Source organism: Aspergillus piperis, assembly GCF_003184755.1.
Source record: "Aspergillus piperis CBS 112811 unplaced genomic scaffold BO85scaffold_19, whole genome shotgun sequence".
Taxonomy (NCBI): Eukaryota; Fungi; Ascomycota; class Eurotiomycetes; order Eurotiales; family Aspergillaceae; genus Aspergillus; species Aspergillus piperis.
The window spans coordinates 384,690-405,128 of NW_020291609.1; the positions used below are offsets into that span (position 1 = coordinate 384,690).

General features: G+C 49.8%; 6 protein-coding genes and 1 non-coding gene across 7 annotated transcripts; 5 read left to right on the forward strand and 2 right to left on the reverse strand.

The window, feature by feature from the left end:
* Positions 1–236: 236 nt before the first annotated feature.
* Positions 237–5,485, forward strand: BO85DRAFT_500391 (P-loop containing nucleoside triphosphate hydrolase protein). The gene is made up of 15 exons (XM_025664116.1): positions 237–461; positions 521–1,043; positions 1,091–1,326; positions 1,378–1,657; positions 1,713–1,946; positions 2,000–2,733; positions 2,794–2,956; positions 3,014–3,349; positions 3,396–3,468; positions 3,685–3,735; positions 3,785–3,849; positions 3,902–4,520; positions 4,568–4,651; positions 4,706–5,083; positions 5,161–5,485. Exons 1-15 carry the CDS (start codon positions 252–254, stop codon positions 5,423–5,425), a joined length of 4,251 nt encoding a protein of 1,416 aa, XP_025512379.1. The 5' UTR covers positions 237–251; the 3' UTR covers positions 5,426–5,485.
* Positions 5,486–5,820: 335 nt separating this feature from the next.
* Positions 5,821–6,892, forward strand: BO85DRAFT_403873 (alpha/beta fold hydrolase). Its single transcript, XM_025657250.1, has one exon. The coding sequence runs from the start codon at positions 5,869–5,871 to the stop codon at positions 6,754–6,756; it is 888 nt and encodes a 295-aa protein (XP_025512380.1). The 5' UTR covers positions 5,821–5,868; the 3' UTR covers positions 6,757–6,892.
* A 1,244-nt stretch (positions 6,893–8,136) lies between these two features.
* BO85DRAFT_427496 (malonyl CoA-acyl carrier protein transacylase) lies at positions 8,137–14,614 on the forward strand (the record flags this gene model as incomplete). The annotated part of the gene is made up of 5 exons (XM_025658159.1): positions 8,137–13,312; positions 13,359–13,847; positions 13,895–14,010; positions 14,061–14,486; positions 14,543–14,614. 5 exons carry the CDS (start codon positions 8,137–8,139, stop codon positions 14,612–14,614), a joined length of 6,279 nt encoding a protein of 2,092 aa, XP_025512381.1.
* A 354-nt stretch (positions 14,615–14,968) lies between these two features.
* On the reverse strand, positions 14,969–16,270 carry BO85DRAFT_480400 (acyl-CoA thioesterase; the record flags this gene model as incomplete). Its single annotated transcript, XM_025663005.1, has 4 exons — positions 14,969–15,712; positions 15,809–15,932; positions 16,085–16,116; positions 16,265–16,270. The coding sequence occupies 4 exons, from the start codon at positions 16,268–16,270 to the stop codon at positions 15,014–15,016; spliced, it is 861 nt and encodes a 286-aa protein (XP_025512382.1). The 3' UTR covers positions 14,969–15,013.
* A 1,052-nt stretch (positions 16,271–17,322) lies between these two features.
* On the forward strand, positions 17,323–17,396 carry BO85DRAFT_t226. Its single transcript has one exon. It is a non-coding gene; the product is annotated as a tRNA-Ile (tRNA).
* A 125-nt stretch (positions 17,397–17,521) lies between these two features.
* BO85DRAFT_522837 (uncharacterized protein) lies at positions 17,522–18,244 on the reverse strand (the record flags this gene model as incomplete). Its single annotated transcript, XM_025665296.1, has 2 exons — positions 17,522–17,895; positions 17,952–18,244. The coding sequence occupies 2 exons, from the start codon at positions 18,242–18,244 to the stop codon at positions 17,883–17,885; spliced, it is 306 nt and encodes a 101-aa protein (XP_025512383.1). The 3' UTR covers positions 17,522–17,882.
* Positions 18,245–18,834: 590 nt separating this feature from the next.
* Positions 18,835–20,297, forward strand: BO85DRAFT_452363 (SDR family oxidoreductase). Its single transcript, XM_025660811.1, has 5 exons — positions 18,835–18,983; positions 19,049–19,100; positions 19,160–19,292; positions 19,357–19,647; positions 19,701–20,297. Exons 1-5 carry the CDS (start codon positions 18,950–18,952, stop codon positions 20,211–20,213), a joined length of 1,023 nt encoding a protein of 340 aa, XP_025512384.1. The 5' UTR covers positions 18,835–18,949; the 3' UTR covers positions 20,214–20,297.
* Positions 20,298–20,439: the final 142 nt, after the last annotated feature.

Consider the following 20,439-nt stretch of genomic DNA (forward strand, 5'->3'; position numbering starts at 1 on the left):
CAAGCTGGCGCATTACGCTGACGATGTCGGGGGTACGCAGGCAGCAGCTCTCTGCTGGTAATCCATCTGAGGATTTCGAACAGTATTGGAGCACCCCAAGCATTGCTATGAACTTGAGCAGTGCGACTCAACGAACACCATAGGAGTGAGTCCTGGCAGTCCGAGGTCTAAAGTGCAAACTGTATCGCTTTACTCCAGATGGCCTAAATTCACGCTTGTTGCCAGTACGCCGCAGAATAGGCGAAGTCGCAATGAACTGCTCTATCGCATCCGAAGATACATTCGGGCCTCAGGCTCGAGACTGCTATGGCGGCTACGACTTTACTCTGCTGTTCGAGGAGTCTGTGATGACGATCGGCCCGATCGGACTTTTACTCCTTTGTCTTTTTCCTAGAGTGGTATACCTACACAGAAAGGAATCGAGAGATGGAAGTAAAGATGGCGCTTATACGGCTAAACTCGTAGGTCGCATATCTTGTTCTCACTGCGCCCAAGTCGTCGCATCGTTAACTTGTCACAGATCAGCTACGGGTGGTTTGCTGCCATCCAAACGGCTATTTTAGTATCATGGACATCAAGTAGTGAACCCGTGACACGCACGACTATCCCAGCTGCGGTGCTCAGTCTGGTCGCTGCTATTATGCTCGGTGTCGCATCGCAATTTGAACACACGCGCTCTGTGAAACCGCCCCTTCTCACCGAAATCTACCTCCTTCTTACCATTGCCTTCGATGCTGTTCGACTACGCACGCTATGGGGTGTTGGGTATCAGGGTCACATATTTAAGCTATCAACTATCTCGGTTGTGTGGAAGTTGGTCTTACTCGTGCAGGAAGCCTGGCCTCGGGCGCTTGGTACATTGGAACAGTCATACAGTCCTGAAGAGAAGGTCGGGTGGATCAACCGGCGCATGTTTTGGTGGGTTAATCCGCTACTGTTTCTGGGCTCCAAGAAAGATCTACAAGCGGATGATCTCTTCACTCTAAACCGGTCCTTGCAGTCTGAAGTTTGTTCGAAGAGCTTCTCCAAGGTGTGGCAGAATTGTAGGCTTGTCCCCGTTTCCTTTTTGCATTTTGCTAAGTATGAGCAGCAAGCCCGGAAAGAAAAGGCAAGAAAAATGGACTTCTCTGGATTATGGCGTGGGAGCACAAGCTGGTTCTTCTCACGGCCGTCATTCCTCGACTGTGCTTCACGGCTTTCACCTTCACCCAGCCGTTTCTTATTGATGCGGTCGTCAAATACCTGCAAACTGTGTCGGAAAAACACAATCGCAAGGATGGATATGGGCTTCTTGGTGCATATATCGTTGTATATGTGGGTTTAGGGGTGAGTTCGGTCAAATGTTTGGTGCTTTGCGAAATGCTAATACTGCTTCAGATTTCCGAAGCTTGTTACCAGCATATCACCTACCGTACTATCCTCCTCATGAGGGGTTGCCTTGTGCCGCTAATCTATGAGAAGACGCTCTCGATGGATCCGAAAACCGCCGAAGAATATGCACCGGTAACGTTGATGAGCGCTGACATTGAAAAGGTAGCCTTTGGTATGCGCTACATGCATGAAGCTTGGGGTAATGTCATCGAAATAGCTTTGGCACTGTGGTTGCTCTATCGCGAGCTAAACTATGGCGGACTGAGCCCTATCCTTATTGCAGTCGGTAAGTCTTACCACCGGAGCAGAGAAGCTAGGACTGGATGTTAACAGTCTGCTAGTGTGTGGAGCTACTGCAGCAACCATGGCACCGGCTGTCGGACGTCGTCAGGCGACTTGGGTTGAGGGCATACAAAAGAGAATCGACGTCACGACATACATGATCAACTCCATGAAAAGCTTGAAGTTGGAAGGTCTTACCCCTTGGTTCATGGATTTTGTACAGAATTTGCGAGTTCAGGAGATAGGATACGCTAATCGCTTCCGATCCTTTCTTATATACGCTGTCAGCTTGTGTTAGTACATTGCTTCATGGCTATATGATTACTTTCTTACTAACATACACCAGCTTTCGGAACTTCAGTCATATCGCCCGTGGTCGGCTTTGGTATATTCATCGCCTTATCACGATCTGACAATGGCCCGGAGCTGACCACCGCAAGGGCATTTACAACTCTGTCTCTGTTTTCAGTCCTTCAGAACCCAATGTCAATGCTACTGCAATCGGTACCTAACCTCATTTCAGCCGTTGGATCTATCGAGCGTGTCCGCGTGTTCCTGATGACCGAGAACACCAAAGAAGTCGGCTTCCTCAGCTCCTTTACCTCCGAGCAAACCTTGTTCCCAGAACTGGAAACCCTCCGAGATATGGAATTGAAGAATACAGAGATGGAGAATGCAGTCGAGGCGCTGAACTGGAGTGTGGGATGGGTATCTACTCGCGAGCCGGTTGTGAAACGAATGACTTTCAAGATCCGCCCGTCTACGCTAACGATCATTACGGGCCCAACTGGGTGTGGAAAGTCGACTTTGCTGGCTGGTATGAGGGGCGAGACAGCCGTCACAAAAGGGTACATGAAGTGTCGCTATTCGTCTGCCGCATTCTGTAGTCAAGATCCATGGCTCCAGAACGGAACAATTCTGAGTAATATCCTTGGCCCTGCGACCTATGAGCCGCGGTGGTTCCGGGAGGTCACGCAAGCTTCTGGGTTGAGGCAAGACCTGAGGTCGATGCCGTTGGGTGTCCAGACGGTTGTGGGAAGTAAAGGACTGTCATTGAGCGGTGGTCAGAAGCATCGAGTGGTGAGTCACTCTAATCTCTTGGAGATCATCGTTTCTGAGCACTGATCATCAATATGACAGGCACTTGCTAGAGCGCTTTATTCAAGACAGCCCTTGTTGCTCCTCGATGATATATTTAGCGGGTTCGATGCGGACACAGAGAAGCTAGTGATAGCTCGGCTGTTCGGTCAAGGTGGCTTTTGTCGGAAACACAATCTGACTACCATCCTTGCAACCCATTCCAGTAAGTAATCTATTTAGACGCCCTGGAGAATAATAGAAACTAACCTCGATGTCAAAGCTCGCCTTGCCTCCTCCGCAGACTACACCATCACGCTCGACAGCAAAGTCCGTTTCTCAGAAAAGGAGGATTCAATTGTTTCCAGCCTCCCCGGCCCTAGCGGAGGGGACTTCCTCCCAGAGCCCATGATGAGCGATGCAAGACTGAGCTGGATTGTGAGGCAGTCCAACCCCGATGTACCGCACGAACTTGCCGCGCAGCTTGAAACATCTGATGCTAGCCGTCGGACAGGCGATGTGACGATCTATAAGTACTATCTTGAAATGGTTGGAATACTCAACTCTGTGGTATTCTTTACCGCGGTCGCGATTTTCACATTCAGTTTGGCATTTCCGAGTGGGTACTATAATCCGCTTTATCTGATTAAAGCTCACATTCGCAGGTGTATGGGTCCAGTGGTGGGCTGCTGCAAACGAAAAGCACCCATATAAGGACCTTGGGATGTATTTGGGCGTGTATGCGTTCCTAGCAGTTATGGCGGAACTGTCATTGTTTCTCGGATGCTGATAAGTATTTATCTTAATCCTGGACAAGGCAAGAGCTGACACGAAGTACGCATATGATGAGCAATATGATCCCCCGGGCGTCAAGAAGATTGCATAAGATTCTGCTTCGCACTGTTTTGAAGTACGTTCACTACTCTCCCATCATCACCCTACTAACTTCTGCAGCGCTCCGATATCTTTCTTTCATGCGACGGATTCTGGCGTGACTACGAACAAGTAGGATAGCCATCGCTGTACATTGACATGAAGCTTACAGGCGCATTAGGTTTAGTCAAGACATGCAACTAGTGGATATGGAGCTACCACTTGCTCTTGTTGAGACGAGCGTTGGTGTGTCCAAAATGTCGCCCTCCCATACAGAACGCCACTAACATTTAGCCAGCCCTCATGTCTGCAATAGCACAGCTGCTAATAGTTTTCATCACTGGAAAATACCTTGCAGCCATCATCCCACTATGCCTTGCAGTCTTCTACTTTCTGCAAAAGTTTTATCTCCGGACTTCACGTCAGCTCCGGTTCATGGAACTAGAAGCTAAATCTCCCCTCTATTCCAATTTCATGGAGACCGTGACCGGACTGGTAACCATACGTGCGTTCGGCTGGCAAACTAACTTTCTTGAGAATATCTGCGGTTTGACAGATGCATCGCAACGGCCGTATTACCTGCTCTTCGTTATCCAGAGATGGCTCACCCTCGTCCTTGACATGGTTGTGGCAGGAATGGCGACGCTGATTGTTGCAATTGCAGTCGGCGCTCCTGGTTCTATTGGAGCTGATTCTGCGGGACTGGGGCTACTGAATATCATTAATGTGAGCGAAAGTCTGAAGCAGCTTATTTCGAATTGGACTGTTCTGGAGACATCGATCGGAGCAGTGTCGCGTGTCAGACAGTTTCAGGATGATGTTCAGCCTGAGGATAGGTCGGATGGACATATTGAAGTACCGGCGCGCTGGCCGGAGAGGGGTGACATTAAGTTTTTCAATGTCACTGCTTCTTATAGGTAATGTCTTTTCACATTGTTACGTATAAATACTAATTGGTGCATAGACCCGATAGCGAACCAATTCTCAATGACGTGACATTGTCAATCTCAGCTGGTGAAATGGTCGCTGTTTGCGGTCCTAGTGGCAGGTATGTTAGCTTTGCCCCTCTTACAGGCTCCCATAAGATGCTAAGGTCATCAAGTGGCAAGAGTTCATTAGTCCAACTCCTCTTCCGCCTTCTCGAACCCGACAATGGTCAAATTACTGTCGATGGGCTCGATCTTAGCTCTATCTCTTGTCAGGACATCCGATCGTCTCTCTCATGCATATCTCAGGCAGTGACCATCCTTCCCGGTACTGTACGGCAAAACATAGACCCACTTGGGAAAGAATCGGAGGAGAGTGTTACCAATGTGCTCAAAGAAGTCAAATTGTGGGACATCGTATCGACGCAACTTGGGGGCTTGGACGGCCAGGTGCAGGAAGAAAGCTTCTCGCAGGGACAGAAGCAGCTTTTGCGCTTAGCTGCTGCTATGCTGAGAAAGAGCAAAGTTGTTGTATTGGATGAAGCGACTAGTAGGTATGTTTACTGTCGTATTTCAAAGCAAGTGACTGGCTACGGGTTAGGTCGAAGATAGCTAATTTTCTACCGAACAGTGTCGACCCCGAAACTGACGCTCTCATGCAGCGTCTCATCCGGAAAGCATTTGCAGAGTGCACAGTCATTGCAGTTGTACATCGACTCCACACCATTCTTGATTTCCACAAAGTAGTTGTCATTGAGGGTGGACGCGTCGTCGAGTGTGGCGCTCCGAAAGACTTGCTGGCCGAGAATGGCCTGTTCAGCCAACTCTACGGGAGAGGTACTACTACTTCCACCACCACAGACATGGATCCTGAGAAATCATGGCTTAAGATATAAACATCTCGTACCCATGCGCTTTTATCTCTTGGTTGGGGCTCCTACAGTGTTGTTTTCAGGCGTTGTGCTTATAGACCGTGGTTGGATGTGCTCGGTGATGTTTGGCGTCGGTGCATCTACTTCCGTTGAGTGGCTTACAGCAACGGCATTATACCGATAATTGTGTATTCAACTTCATCTGTTGCATTCCTTTGTCTCCTAGATGCTTTTAGCAATGCTACTCTGCTTATGGAGCAGTGACTCATTAAACGGAATTAATTCCTTCATAATTCCAAATACTTCCGGATTAATCATTCCGGCTTATCATGCCACGCCGCCCAACGGTCGAGCATAAAAAGGAGAATTTTTCTTCGAATTTGGAGTATACTTGCTTCTTCTGTACGACTTCCTACCTCATCAAATTAATATAATCTTGTTTTGAGCATATTGAAGCATCAATTACCATGGAGTCCCACCATCTCAGCACCGGCCCAGATACCAACATCCATTTCACCATCACCAAAGCTCAGTCTTCCTCTTCATCTACGCCCCTCCTCCTCTTCCTCCACTACTGGGGTGGATCCAGCAAAACGTGGTACAAGCAGATCTCACCATTAGCCCCATATACCCTCAGCAATGCATACAACACAGTCGCCATTGACCTCCGCGGCTGGGGCCAATCCACAGGACCCGCAGACAGCTCAAGAGACTACTCCATTACTCCCATGGCATCTGATGTGGTCTCGGTGCTATCCCACCTTCAAAGCACCACCCCCCTCCTCAACAACGGCGTGATCCTAATCGGTCACTCCATGGGAGCGAAGGTCACCCTGGCTACTCTTTCCAAACTCTCCGACAGCCTATTATCCCTCATCAAGGGCCTCGTACTCGTCGCCCCGGCACCCCCAACACCACTGATCCTGCCCTCTGAGATGAGCGAGCAACAACGCAAAGCATATGATAACGAAGCCTCCGTTCGGTGGACGGTCGAGAATGTTCTGTCCAGTGCGCAGAAGATTTCGAGTGACGATATGAACATGGTCATCAAAGATAGTTTGACAGGGAGTATTCTTGCTCGGGACGGGTGGATTCTACATGGTATGCAGGAGAATATCACATCTGCTTTGGATGAGGTCTCTGCTCGGCTGGCAGGGCGGAAGGTTAGGATTAGTGTACTGGCTGGAGCGGAGGATATTGTTGAGAATAAGGATCGGGTGGAGAAGGAGGTAGTTGGAGCGCTGGCTCAGAGGGGCTTCGAGGTGTACTTTGAGGTCCTCGAGGGAGTGAAGCACTTGATTCCGTTGGAGAACCCGGATGGTGTAGCTAGGGCTATTCGTTCTGTTGTCGCATAGTGTTTGTAAGCAGATTTCTTGACAAGGCATGAAGGGTCAATACTGTAATCATCAACCAGTGATGTGGCAATGTATGATATTTCGTGGACTTGGAAAGGTGCACAAGAGAGCATAGTCTAGGAAGAGAACAAAGTAGGTGGCGTATTTGATTTACCTCTCAAAACCCAGTACTTTCATTGACTAAGTCTCAAATAGATCGTATGGATTGCTCTTACTTTACAATGATCGATACCTAGTTCGTGGTCCTCACAGGGGTCGACTTCATGTTAGGGTGTGCTGGTGTCACCTGACACTGAAGCAGCTTGGCTATATCACGATTCTGTTCAGCACTCGCGGCATTAGCTTCTCGCATGACCCAGAACCTACAAATGGAGGTTAGGGACGTACTGCTGACTGCTGACTGTAGTCCGAAGTGGGTGAATGGTTCAGCTACTGGCTGTCACTAGAATCCTGCCAAGAAACTCCGCCGTGGAGTTGTAGTTGAAAGAACTACTCCCGGTTATACTATATTCGCATCAACCAATAATTTTTTTCACCTACTTATCACCGATGCTGAAGGAATCACCGCTGCAGCTCTATGGCACCATGGGCACGAAAATAGAGTTTCACGAGTAGAAGCTGGCCACTATATTGCAGCAGCTAAGACACGTGTGTGCCACGTTTCGAAGGCGACTAGCGTTGGGGCTGGAATGTTCCAGGATTATTGCCTTCCTCAAGTATCGGTATTAGTATCAATATTAGTTTCGCAATGAGTCTCGCAGATGCCGTCAGGGACCGATGATTCCATCCGAAAGGATCCGAGGAGAGTCGGCTGCAGCCGCAATTGGAGGATCTCCCGCAAGGGATTCAGTTCCTGACTCACGAGCAGCGATCCTCCCCTAATGATAGGCTGGGATCATCCCGGAGGGATGTGTCCATGCTTCGCCCGGTTCCAGTGACGAGATTCGACATTAGAGGCCTTACACATGATACACTAGTAAGGAACGTTTAGCGCGGTTTGGTTTTTCTGTGTATGTGTACGTAATACTTGTGACAATTAGTATTACTGTTTTACGAACAGTACGATCCTGTAAAGAACGTCAGATCACCATCACCGCACATATACAGCCTCCTATTCAGCTTCGCCTCGTTGGATCCTGACAGGCATTTTTACGCTGCAGGTTATCTGTATGCTCTACTCTAGCTTCTGGGTCGCCCACAATTGCTTCTCCGGACCGAGACCTCCGATTTGGCCCTCTTCCTTATCGTGAGATGACCCCATTGCCAAGCTTATCTCCCCATGCTACAGAGAGTGGTGGGATATATCACTTCAGAGAGCAACTGTTTTGACACCCAATTTCTGGAGTATAGTCAAATCACCTCTTCCTTCATTTCATCATCATGACTGTCAAAACGCCGTTGTCGAGTTTGAGCTCGGAATTCGCGGGCCTCACTCCCGAGATCTCTCGGCCGTCCTCTGTCGCCGGCGACAAACGGTCGTTAATCGTTGCATATGGATCTGTTGATACGAGAATATCCCTACCTGCATTACAGCTATCGTTAGCAACTCAGTTATGGAAGGACTTCACATTGAATGTGCTTTCATCTTCGCCACAGAATGACCTATCTACCAAAGAAGGACTCGTCGCCGAGTTCATCAACTTTTGCATCACCCGGTCTAGCGACGACACACATTGTGATGACGCCGCGGCAATACTGCAGTTGCTTGAGGCTCTCTTAGAAAGCTATGAGCAAGACTTTCTTGGTGGAAATGATATCCACTCCGTTCTGTCCCAGCTTGATATTCAACATAAGACCCCCATAATCAAAGCATACTTTGCAGCATACGGAACCCTCAGTCGCAAGTCTAGACGTCAACCTTCTCTCCTTCTCGAGTCCGCTACAGATGGACCGTCACGTATATACGCAATATTCGGAGGTCAGGGGAATGATGAGAAATACTTCGAGGATCTAAAAGATACATACGCGACGTACACCGACATCCTCCGTCGTTGTGTCTTCTCCGGAGCCAGATTGTTAGAGGAGCTCGCTGGGGCGCCTGCATTCAAATCTTACTTCCAACATGGCTTCTCGCTGATGGACTGGCTAGAGAAGCCCGATTCTGAGCCAGAGGCGGCGTATCTTCTTTCTGCCCCCGTCAGCATGCCCTTAATTGGTCTCCTCCAAACGTGCCACTTCATCGTGGCTTGTCAAACAATGGGGCTCTCGCCGCGAGAGATGCATGGCTATCTGTCTGGCGTGTCAGGTCATTCACAGGGAATTGTCGTAGCCCTCGTGATTGCTGTCTCTGACACGTGGGGAGACTTCTACCGACAATCTCTCGAAGCCCTCCGTATCCTCTTCTACATCTCCTGTCGCAGCCACGAAATATTCCCTCCCCAGTTCATCCCCGAGTCAATTATACGGGATGCAGAAGACAACGGAGAAGGGGCACCTAGTCCCATGCTCAGGGTACGAAACCTTCGACGGGGTCAGCTACAGAAGATCATCGACACAGTAAATAGCTACCTCCCGCAACAATCTCGTGTTGCTATTTCCCTCTTCAATGGTCCTCAAAATCTCGTTGTGACCGGCCCGCCTCTTAGTCTGTATGGGCTGAGTCGGCACCTACGTGGCTTGAAACCATCAAAGACCAGTCGTGAGGCACAGATCCCGGCCAGCAAGCGGAAACCTAAGATCGAGCATCGCTTCCTACCCATAACCGCACCCTTTCATAGCATGTCTCTGGATGAGGTCGTTCCTTTGGTTATGAAGGATCTCGCGGATATCACCATCACAGGTAACCAGCTGCGCATTCCGCTTTACGCTACAACCGATGGCCACGACATGCGCATTCACAAAGACAGAAACCTCATCGGTGATATCGTGAGCATGATTGCACGCGAACCTGTACACTGGGAGAAAGCGACCTCTCTTCCAAATGCTACTCATATCATCGACTTCGGTCCGGGCGGCAGCGCCGGTGTAGGGGCTGTCACCATGCATAATAAGGCAGGTCAGGGTGTGCGTCTAATACTTGGTAGTTCCATGAAGCAAAACGAGGAGTACGGAAACAAGGCAGAACTCTTCAATCGTGACTCCGACTACCCCGTCGTTTATGCTGATAATTGGGCGGAGGCGTACGGGCCGCATCTGGCCAGAGACGCAACGGGTAAGGTTATTGTTCAGACCAAGTTCAGCGAGTTGCTGGGGCTTCCTCCCATCATGATTGCTGGTATGACGCCGACTACTGTGCCATGGGACTTTGTCTCTGCTACCATGAACGCTGGCTACCATATCGAGCTTGCTGGAGGGGGGTACTACAGCAAGGGTACTATGGAGGAAGCGATCAACAAGATCGTGCAAAATGGAATTCCAGGGCGGGGTGTGACATGCAATATCATTTATGCGAGCCCCAGTTCCGTTCGCTGGCAGATTCCCCTGCTACAGGAGCTCCGTGCCAAGGGCGTCCCGATCGATGGGATGACCATTGGAGCCGGTGTCCCCTCTGTCGACGTGGCCAATGAGTACGTCGAGACACTTGGCCTAAAGCACATTGCCTTTAAGCCCGGGTCGGTGGAGGCAATCCAGCAGGTCATTGACATTGCCCGCGAGAACAAGACCTTCCCAGTTATACTTCAGTGGACTGGTGGCAGAGGGGGTGGACATCACTCGTATGAGGATTTCCATGCCCCCATTTTGGAGACATATGGTCGCATCAGAGCGTGCAAAAACATCATCCTAGTCGCTGGTAGCGGCTTTGGTGCCGCCGACGATACCCTGCCTTACTTGACTGGAGAGTGGAGCAAAGCATTCAATGCACCATCCCTCATGCCATTCGACGGGATCCTACTCGGCAGTAGAGTGATGACAGTCAAGGAGGCTCACACCAGCCCTGAGGCCAAGCAGTTGATTGTAGATATCCCTGGTGCAGATGATGCAGTCTGGGACCAGACCTATACACGACCTACTGGAGGAATCATTACCGTCCGGTCCGAAATGGGCGAGCCAATTCATAAAATCGCCACCCGGGGAGTCCTCTTCTGGGATGAGATGGACCGAACTGTGTTCAGCATTGCAGACAAGAAAGCAAGAGTTGCCTTCTTACAGGAGAACAAGAAGCGCATTATCGACGGCCTTAACAATAATTTCCAGAAAGTGTGGTTTGCGCAGGATGCAGATGGTAAGCCTTGCGAATTGAACGAAATGACACTGTCTGCAGTTGTGTGGCGAATGGTCGAGTTACTCTACATCAAGCATCAGGCTCGCTGGATACATCACAGTCTGCAGCAGTTGACATTCGACTTTCTTCAATGGCTCGAGGATATTGTTGGAGAGATGCACATCAATTTCGGGTCCCGGTTTTGGCGGGCAGTTGAACAAATCGATGAACCCTACACGGCCATTGAAGAGTTCTTGATCAGGCATGCTAGAGCAACCTCAGAGCTGATGGATGTACCAAGCACTCAGATGTTCATTCATTTGTGCCGGCGCCGTGGTCAAAAGCCCGTTCCATTTATTCCTGTTCTCGACGAGGATTTTGAGGTGTGGTTCAAAAAAGACTCACTGTGGCAGTCGGAAGATGTTCAGGCAGTGCCGGGCCAGGATGTTGGCAGGACCTGCATTCTGCATGGACCTGTCGCCGCCAAGCACACCACGGCACCAAACGAGCCAATCAAGCATCTGTTGGATGGTATTCACTCTCAGTGGGTCAAGTCCCTCGCGGCTTTGGGATATGGCAACGAGCAACCTCAGACACCTCTGACCGAAGGAGGTATGGGTGAAGTGCCGAGTGAAATATCTTTGACCAGAACATACGACCCTACAGTCCTCGGCAACGAGCTGCCTGCGGTTGAAACTTGGATGCAACAACTGGCTGGTACGCAGAAGGGCTGGAGACATGCTCTCTTCTCGCAGAAATCTATCGTTCAAGGGCACAGTCTGTGCGATAATCCCGTAAGGCGACTCTTCGCTCCTCGGAACAACACCTACATTGAAATAGAGGAGTGCACATCTACGGAACAGTCGGTGGTCCGGCTTTTCGAGCGATCAGCGGATGCGCTACAGACTTTGGTCGTTGAGGTGCGTGCTGTTAGTGAGGACATCATCAAGGCCACGCTGTTCGAGAGTCGCACTATCACTGGAGCACCGGCAGGGCTCGAGCTGCTATTTAGCTACCATCCTGAGATCCCGTTCGCGCCGATCCGAGAGGTTCTCTCCGACAAGATTGAGCGAGTGAAGGATTTCTATCATAGACTGTGGTTCGGTGAGCCGCTGAGATCTCCTGGTGATCCCTCACATGAAGATGAATTCCACGGTGATGTCGTTACCGTAACAGCGGATGATATCAGAAGATTCAGTCACTCCATTGGCAGTACATCCGCACCGGGGTCTCATTCGAGGAGTCAGCAGAGAATAGATGCCCCTATGGACTATGCGATCGTTGTTGCCTGGAAATCCGTCATGAAGCCATTGTTCACCAACGGTATCAGCGGTAACCTTATGAAACTAGTCCACTTATCCAACCAATTCCGCAGGCTAGGAAGCTCAAACCCCATCCGGGATGGTGATGTTCTTTCGTCAAGAGCACGCATCCGAGCCATTCTGAATGAAGATTCAGGCAAGGTTGTGGAGGTTTCTTCCCTCATCACTAGAGATAATGTGGATATAGTGGAGGTCGTTAGCCGCTTCATGTACCGCGGATCATATACCGACTACGACATAGCCTTTCGGCAGACAAAAGAGCCCAAGATTGATCTCCAACTGACAAGTGTCAAAGATGTGGCAGTGCTTCACTCCAAGCCGTGGTTTGTGCCTGGCGACAGAGACCTAGACCTTCGGGGCTATAAGCTCACATTCGAGCTGGAGACACATGCCCATTTCCAAAGCAAGTCGCTCTACCGCCAACAAAGGTGCTTCGGTCATGTCTACGGTCGGTCTCCGGCCGGTGAGGTCCTCGAGGTAGCCTACATTGATTACACAGTCGGCATCTCAACTAGCAACCCCATCATGGATTATCTCAAGCGCCTTGGAAGTGTGGTCGACCAGCCAGTTTTATTCCAATCACCAATCACTCTTGGCGGCGGCGAGCTCCAGTTCAAGTCTCCCTCATCAAATCAAGAATATGCCGTTGTCTCCGGCGACTATAACCCGATCCATGTGTCCAAGGCCTTTGCCGCCTATGCAGATCTTCCGGACACCATCACCCACGGCATGCACATGAGCGCAAGGGTTCGTAGCTTGCTTGAGCAGCTGGTTGTCCCAGGCAACCCTGGTGGCTTTAGGCGCTATCACTGCAACTTTGTTGGAATGGTTCTTCCGCATGACGATGTGGACCTGGTCCTGCAACACGTTGGCATGGTAAACGGACGGAAGCTGGTTCATGCAGAGGCCCGACGTGCCGGTACTGGAGACAAGCTGATTATAGCGGAAGCTGAAATTGAGCAGCCCAGCACTGCTTTCCTGTTTACTGGCCAGGGCAGCCAAGAAAAGGGAATGGGCATGGAACTTTATGCCTCCAGCCCTGCGGCGCGGAAGGTGTGGGACCTCGCTGACAAGCATTTCGTCGAGAATTTCGGTGAGTATGTTTCCATCCACATGAGTACGTTTTCTAACCTCCCTAGGCTTCCGCATTACCGACATTGTCCGAAACGACCCTAAAGAACTCAAGATCCACTTCGGCGGTGCTCGAGGACGAGCGATCCGCGAGAACTACATGGCTCTGCGTTGTGAAATGATCCATGCGGATGGGCGAACAACATCCGAGAAGATCTTCCACAACATCACACAGGAGACCAAGTCATACACTTTCCGATCCAGCACTGGCCTTCTGTCTTCCACCCAGTTCACCCAGCCAGCACTCACCCTCATGGAGAAGGCTATCATTGAAGACATGAAAGATAAGGGGTTGTTGGCAGATCACTGCAGCTTTGCTGGTCACTCTCTGGGAGAATACTCCGCCTTGGCGGCCATTGCCGAAATTATGCCAATTGAGAGTTTAGTATCTGTGGTTTTCTACCGCGGTCTGACAATGCAGATGGCAGTTGAACGCGACGAGCAAGGAAGGTCGAACTTTTCCATGTGCGCCGTTGACCCCAGTCGACTATCGAAGTGTATGTTCCTTCGCTGCTTTATGTGACTGGTTGCTGACTCTCTCTAGCATTCAACGAAGACTGCCTGCGGTGCCTGGTGTCGCTGATCGCCAGCGAAACCGGCTGGCTGCTTGAGATCGTCAACTACAACGTCGCCAACTCTCAATACGTCTGCGCTGGTGATGTAAGTCGATTGTTTGGGCTACTTATAAAATCCCTGCTAATACATTCTAGCTTCGAGCCCTCGACACCCTCTCCTCTTTGATCGGCGAAATCAAGCACCATCAATCTGACTTCCAGGCTATCCTCCAGGGTACCCAGCCTCTTGAGGATATCCGCGCCAGCATACTCGATACACTCCACCAATGCGCCAGCGCTGCCAAAGCCAAGCCTCAACCAATTCAACTTGAGCGTGGCGTGGCCACCGTGCCACTCCGAGGAATCGACGTGCCCTTCCACTCTTCCTTCCTTAGCCCAGGCATTACAGCCTTCCGTGCATGTCTCTACAAGTACATTGACAAGGATACATTGGATGCGGATCGCTTGGTGGGTAAGTACATCCCGAACCTGACGGCACGGCCATTTGAAGTCAGCGAAGAATACTTCCGGCAGGTGTTCCGGTTGACGAAGTCGCCGATTATTGCGAAGGTTTTGGCAGAGGTGAGTTGATGACCCTTGTTGTCTAGGTTATCAAATTCTAACTTGGTCGGTCCTAGTGGCAAGAGTATATAGATGTTGAGCGCGGGTTGGAAAAGGTCGCTCGGTCGTCGGTGGTTGTCGTTGCATAGTTGCATTTGGTTTATATATGATTTTGGCGTTGTCGATACCAGAATGTTCAATGATTTACTTGACCTTGTTATAATGTCATTCTATGTCCTATGTTGCTTGGCTTCTGCGCTCTGTTAGTAACATTAGCAATATAGAAAAGACTAGATTAAACCAGGTTACCGGATATCGCTCTCAGTCTGCGCAACTATAAAAGTACAGTTAAACGAAGAGCATGTCAGATAGTCCATTACGACATGAATTATGCTTATAAAGCATGTAACTCATCTATCACTAAGTCGGCCATGCCCACATCCCTCGAGCTTGAGGCCATGCTATCTATGTCCTTAAAATTCTATGATGCTTTTGACCAACACCAGGTACTCAAGCTATCTACATCTATCAGTCACATGGACCACGCTTCAAAACATCCCAATCGCCTTCCCGTCGCCCCTAAACATCGCATGCAACCCGTCCAACGCAAGAAACGACCTCGCCACATCCAACCCTTTCTTCCTCTCCTCCTCAACCCTCTCCCACGACCAAAACCCATCCTTCATATTAACCCCCTTCTCCGGCAACAAGCCAGCCCGCGAGAGCACCGTCTCCGGACTCGCTGATATCCTCCCCTTCTTGAAAACGTACCTCGTGACTGCAGAGGCCAGAATACTTTTCTCATCCTTTACACCTATTGAACTGCCCCCAAACACTACCTCCCCTTTGTCTTTCTTCCCGCCGGTCTTCACGAAATGACTAACGAGATACACCCATTTTTCATCCCAGCTCAACACTCTCGTATGGATCTCATATGTCTGATAGGGCTTTATCTCCCTTTTAAAGACACATGCCGTGGATCCAAGGGCAATGTTCAGCTCCCCGCCGGAGAAGCCTAGCGCGAGCTGGTCCTTAAATAAACTAGAGATCAAGTGCACACGGTTGATGTCTAGGTCGGTGAAATACGTGGCGTTGGACTTGTGCATATTGTAGTCAATCTCCAGGAGCGGGGCGGAGGATGTTGTAATAACTGGGTAGAAGAGGGATTGGGGGCCATGAGTGGTTATGTCCACTTTGCGGGCGCGGTTAAGGATGATGTGTTCTTTTAGGCAGTTGAGGAGGCGGATCTGTATTTAATTCTTTGTTTAGTATGGGGAGGTGTGTTGTATGAGCAATTGGGTCAAGAGATGCGTGGGTTGAGGGTAAGAGTAAGGGAAACGAACATGCCAGACGAAAGGGAGGCCTTTCAGATTCAGGAGGATGTACGCCCCTCCTGCAAAGAGGAGGGTGTTTTGCCAGGTTATCGAGTTGAGGATGACCGATGTGTCCATTGTGCCCTGAGTATGGCTATTGTGGTAATGTGTGTTCGATAGGATGATTGAATTTTGGTCGTATGATGGACGACAGGTCACAAAAGAGTGCAATGTCAGAAACTAGGGTAGCAATTCTGCTGCTCAATGACTCTTGGCCACTGTCAGCATGGCCCGTCCTGATGTTACCTTAGGTACTCGGGCGGCGTATCGCCGCTTCCCTGTAGACAGAAGCATCACTAGCTCTTACTGATATGATCATCCAGGTGCAGCTTCAGCTCCCTGCATCTGCAGGTCGGATCCTTCGGCGTTTAGCTTGCCTGGGTGGGTAGTACAAAGGAGATGGTTGGACCGTAATACGTTACATACATACATACCGTGTGTACCCCATTACATACCGGTATTCCAAACATACCAAACATACATACGTCAAAACACACAGGAATGCATACAACACCATGGGGCACCTGCAGCCATGCTATATTTACGCACTATACGGCGTATATCGTTCGTTGCTAATGCCCACGTGGAACAAAGCTTTCCGACATGTTGCGGCAGGATGCGCGGATCCACCTATGGAGTCGCGTGGCCTGCCATGTGCCAGGAACCATCGTGGTGGAGATGAAGACCACTTTACTCCGCAATAAAGTCCGTAACATGATTCATTCATTAGGCTTTTGCTAGTTCCAAAGGAGGATATGAAACATTTGGGGTCCCGATGACGAAGGGTGTCACACGTGGTGACATTCCTCGAGTATAGGGATGGATTGAGCGGAGGGCCATGGTCCGGAGGGATCGTCATTGTTCCAGTGTTGATTGAAGGAAAAATGGATGTCGCCTTGCCATGTTAGAAGCTTGGTACTGGCTTGATGAGTTTGGGTGTGCATGTCTGGACATCCTGGTCGTGTCCTATTGTCAGTGTTGGCTCGAAAGGTTTACTGTTGATTGTGCAACACGGAGTTCGGTTGGTATCATTGTGGATACTAGGCGGCGACCACGTCGTAGAATGTCACCGTTACTGATATGAATGCACGGGAATATTATGTTTTAATAGTAATTGCCCTCAGCGTATTGACGGGGAACCTTAAGATCTGTATCTACGATGAGGGTGATTGGGATAATATTAGTCGATTTATCCGATCTTGCGAACTGCTAGCAGGGCTGCATTAAGATATATATCCGAACATCACAATTCGATAGACATTCATAATGACGAACCTATTTCACGTACGTTACTATTGAACCTACCTAAATTCAGTACACGATTTATTTATGGGATTCATTCTAACTAAGAAAGATACTATAGTCGCGGCATTGTTACTATGAGGTCGCTATGGTGGTGAGGAGTTCAGGGTAGGCAAACGTCAACGTGGGTAAGGTCTTTGTTTCCTTTTAGTGCTGTAGAAAAGCCAGACAAATATCAACTGGGTCCCATAGCTCAGTTGGTTAGAGCGTGACGCTAATAACGTCAAAGTCGAGGGTTCGAGCCCCTCTGGGACCATCTTTTTTTCTTTGCCGCGGTCGAACCGGCAAATGGTTTTTAATGGCACATCGACCAACCAACGCCAACAAGAAGAACAACTACTCTCTCTGTGTGCTACAGATGTGGACAAAGATTTTTCCTCTGTAACCCTTTTTGTCACTTACTTACTGTTCTTTTTATTTCCAGATAGTTCAAATAGCACGGATGAAGATTATCAAGTATGCTTCATCGGCATGCGACCATTAAAGAAAATGAATGAGGGTGACCGGCAAGACATTGTGGAGCCACCTTACGTGTAGACAGAATCAGGGTTCTCTCAGCAATATTAAATGGTGAAGTGTGGCTAACCTTATCCAAGATCACCGAGACGACAATATTGGCCATTGCGCACGACAATTGCGACTCAAGATAGAATGAACAGTGTACAGTCAAACCTACCCATGCAGCATTGATCTAGAGTTACCACAAATGAGCACTCTAAGAAGAAGCCATAGAAGGTGTTATTCATGAGGAATTTCTATCCGCATGTCAGTACGTTGACTGCCACAAGGGTGGCTCAATCCACCCCTATACAAGGGAAATACAAAGGCCATTCCTTGACGATCCAAAGAGATGGCGGCGCCATCAAGAGGCCATCTCTCTTCCATCGCCGAAGGTTCCACGGAGCCCGTCTTTTGCGCAACCCTCAAACCCTTCTCGATCACCACACGAGAATCCTTCAGTTTGATGGGCACCCGATGATTTCCCTCCCACTCGATCATAGAAGCCGTCTGACGATCGCAATACCTCTCCAGAAGCTCCCCATGGTATTCCAGCCCGGTTTCCTGCATGTTCTTCAAGACAAGGAGGGAAGGCGTGCAAATCATCGCGCACCACGATTAGAGGATCTGGGAGTGGGCCGGAAGCAACAGCATATCGCCCTGGATTTCCCGGGCCTTTACCGACATTGATAACTTACCATCCCGGGCATATGGGATCGGATCTGTCGCATTGCAGCCTCGGGATCGGCGACGATAGTGTCTTGTGACACCTCTCGGGCATGGAAAAAGGAAGCATGAGTGGCTGTAGACCTGCAGCATTGGCACTTGACCGAGGGTATCCTCGTACCGACTGAGGTATTCATATGCGGATCTGGGATCGTCCATTGCCATGGTTCTTACTGAAGAACTCGGCTTTTTGTTCAAGGGTTCCGAGCCGGAGACCAGCACTGTAGATATAGATCCAAGCTTGTACCTATGGGTCCATATGACCTTCTACTGTATCCCTCCAAGTTATTGCTTTTTCTGCAGGATCCTTAAGATCATAATGGTTAAGTGGGCAACAGATCGGGCACGCTCGGAGTTTCTCATGCGGACCTGCCATGTTTTTGGGCATCCACGCTTATGCGGAGAAATCTGACAGTTTGTCCTTCTCGACTGATCACCCCAGAATGTTTTGTCCGGGCCGAGGATGGAAATTCCTCTCACCGCCATGAGCAGTGGTCTATTTCAATTGTTTTTGTAGCCAGTGTTACCCTCTGATAGGAAGCAAACACAACCAGCAGCTCGAAGTTTTATTACTGACTGCTCACGATGGGCTCTCTTGCAAAGAAGGTACTCCTTACAGGTCAGTGGAGATCGTTGATGCCATATTTCCGCAGCAGATGAACTAACATTTTCTGGGTTATATAGGTGGCACAGGCTTCATCGCCTCGCACATTCTGACCGAGCTGCTGGACGCTGGGTAAGCAAGCATTTCCACCAGACGGAGATCTTTCTGCTCACGTCGCTGACGTATTCTAGGTATCAAGTGGTGGTGACTGTTCGCACACATGATAAAGGCCGACAGCTTCTCACTTCGTTGTCGAATACCGGCGATCAGGCTGCCTCGTACGTGGTGGTGGAGGATATTGGGAAAGATGGGGCCTACAATGAGGTGACCCTCACTGTTCTACACGCATGAGCAGATACTCCGAGTGTTGGCTAACATGGAAAACTAGGCTATCCAATCCATTTCCGACCTAGACTTGGTCGTCCACACGGCCTCGCCCTATCATTTTAACTACACCGATCCTGAATCGGACTTCCTTGACCCAGCAATCAAAGGCACCGCCGGACTGCTGGCCTCCATCAAGGCTTACGCACCGACTGTCAAGCGAGTGGTTGTGACTTCCTCTTCGGCTACAATTGTCACTCCCCCCAATCACCCAGAGGTGTACGACGAGACCAGCTACGGGTCAGTGACTTGGGAGGAGGCCATGGTACCGGAGGTTACATATCGCGCGAGCAAGGTATGAGCCTTTTTCACCACACAACACTATCCCCTATTGACACAGCGCGGAAGATATTCGCTGAGCGCGCTGCCTTTGAATTCGTCGAGAAAGAGAAGCCGAACTTCGACCTTGTCACAATCAACCCGCCGCTGGTATTCGGACCAAAGCCTCGCCATGTCACCGATCTTAAAGCGCTCAACACCTCAAACCACATTATCCGTGACCTGATGCTCGGAAAATGGAAAGACGGGGGCGCACCTATCGCCATTCCTTTCACTTTCGTGGATGTCCGTGATGTTGCGTTCGCTCACCGTAAAGCACTGGAGCTGCCCGAGGTCAGTGGACATCGCTTCTTTACCGTGGCTGGCCACTTCTCGAACAAGCAAGTTGCGGAGGCTATTCGTGCCACGCACCCGGAATTGGCTCACAAGCTGCCCCCGAGCGATATGCCCGATGACCTGCCCCAGCCCATATTTGGTTTTGATAACTCCAAGTCGCGCAGGATGCTGGGAATGACTTTCCGCGATTTGAACACTTGTGTGGGAGATGCAGTGACCTCAATGATGGAGCGGGCTCATTTGTAGATATCCTAGAAGGACACAATGTCACATAGGCCTTGGATGACCAGAAAAATGGATACATGCTTGGTCCAATCACGACCCTAGAAAGCTTCTAATAAGAGTGAGAACCAAGACCGGTTCTTATTCCGTAGTGGTTATAGTCTACTAAGTACGTTATGACGATCGCGCTCCTTTGGGATAATGGAGACGTAGTCAGGAGCCGAAGCCGCCTACTTGGCCATGTAGCTAG

Coding starts and splice junctions, on each gene's coding strand:
- BO85DRAFT_500391 (XM_025664116.1), top strand. CDS start 252: ATGAACTGCTCTATCGCATCCGAAGATACATTCGGGCCTCAGGCTCGA. Junction 1,327..1,377: donor TTGTATATGTGGGTTTAGGG/GTGAGTTCGGTC, acceptor ATACTGCTTCAG/ATTTCCGAAGCTTGTTACCA. Junction 2,957..3,013: donor CATCCTTGCAACCCATTCCA/GTAAGTAATCTA, acceptor TCGATGTCAAAG/CTCGCCTTGCCTCCTCCGCA.
- BO85DRAFT_403873 (XM_025657250.1), top strand. CDS start 5,869: ATGGAGTCCCACCATCTCAGCACCGGCCCAGATACCAACATCCATTTC.
- BO85DRAFT_452363 (XM_025660811.1), top strand. CDS start 18,950: ATGGGCTCTCTTGCAAAGAAGGTACTCCTTACAG. Junction 18,984..19,048: donor AAAGAAGGTACTCCTTACAG/GTCAGTGGAGAT, acceptor TGGGTTATATAG/GTGGCACAGGCTTCATCGCC. Junction 19,101..19,159: donor ACCGAGCTGCTGGACGCTGG/GTAAGCAAGCAT, acceptor GACGTATTCTAG/GTATCAAGTGGTGGTGACTG.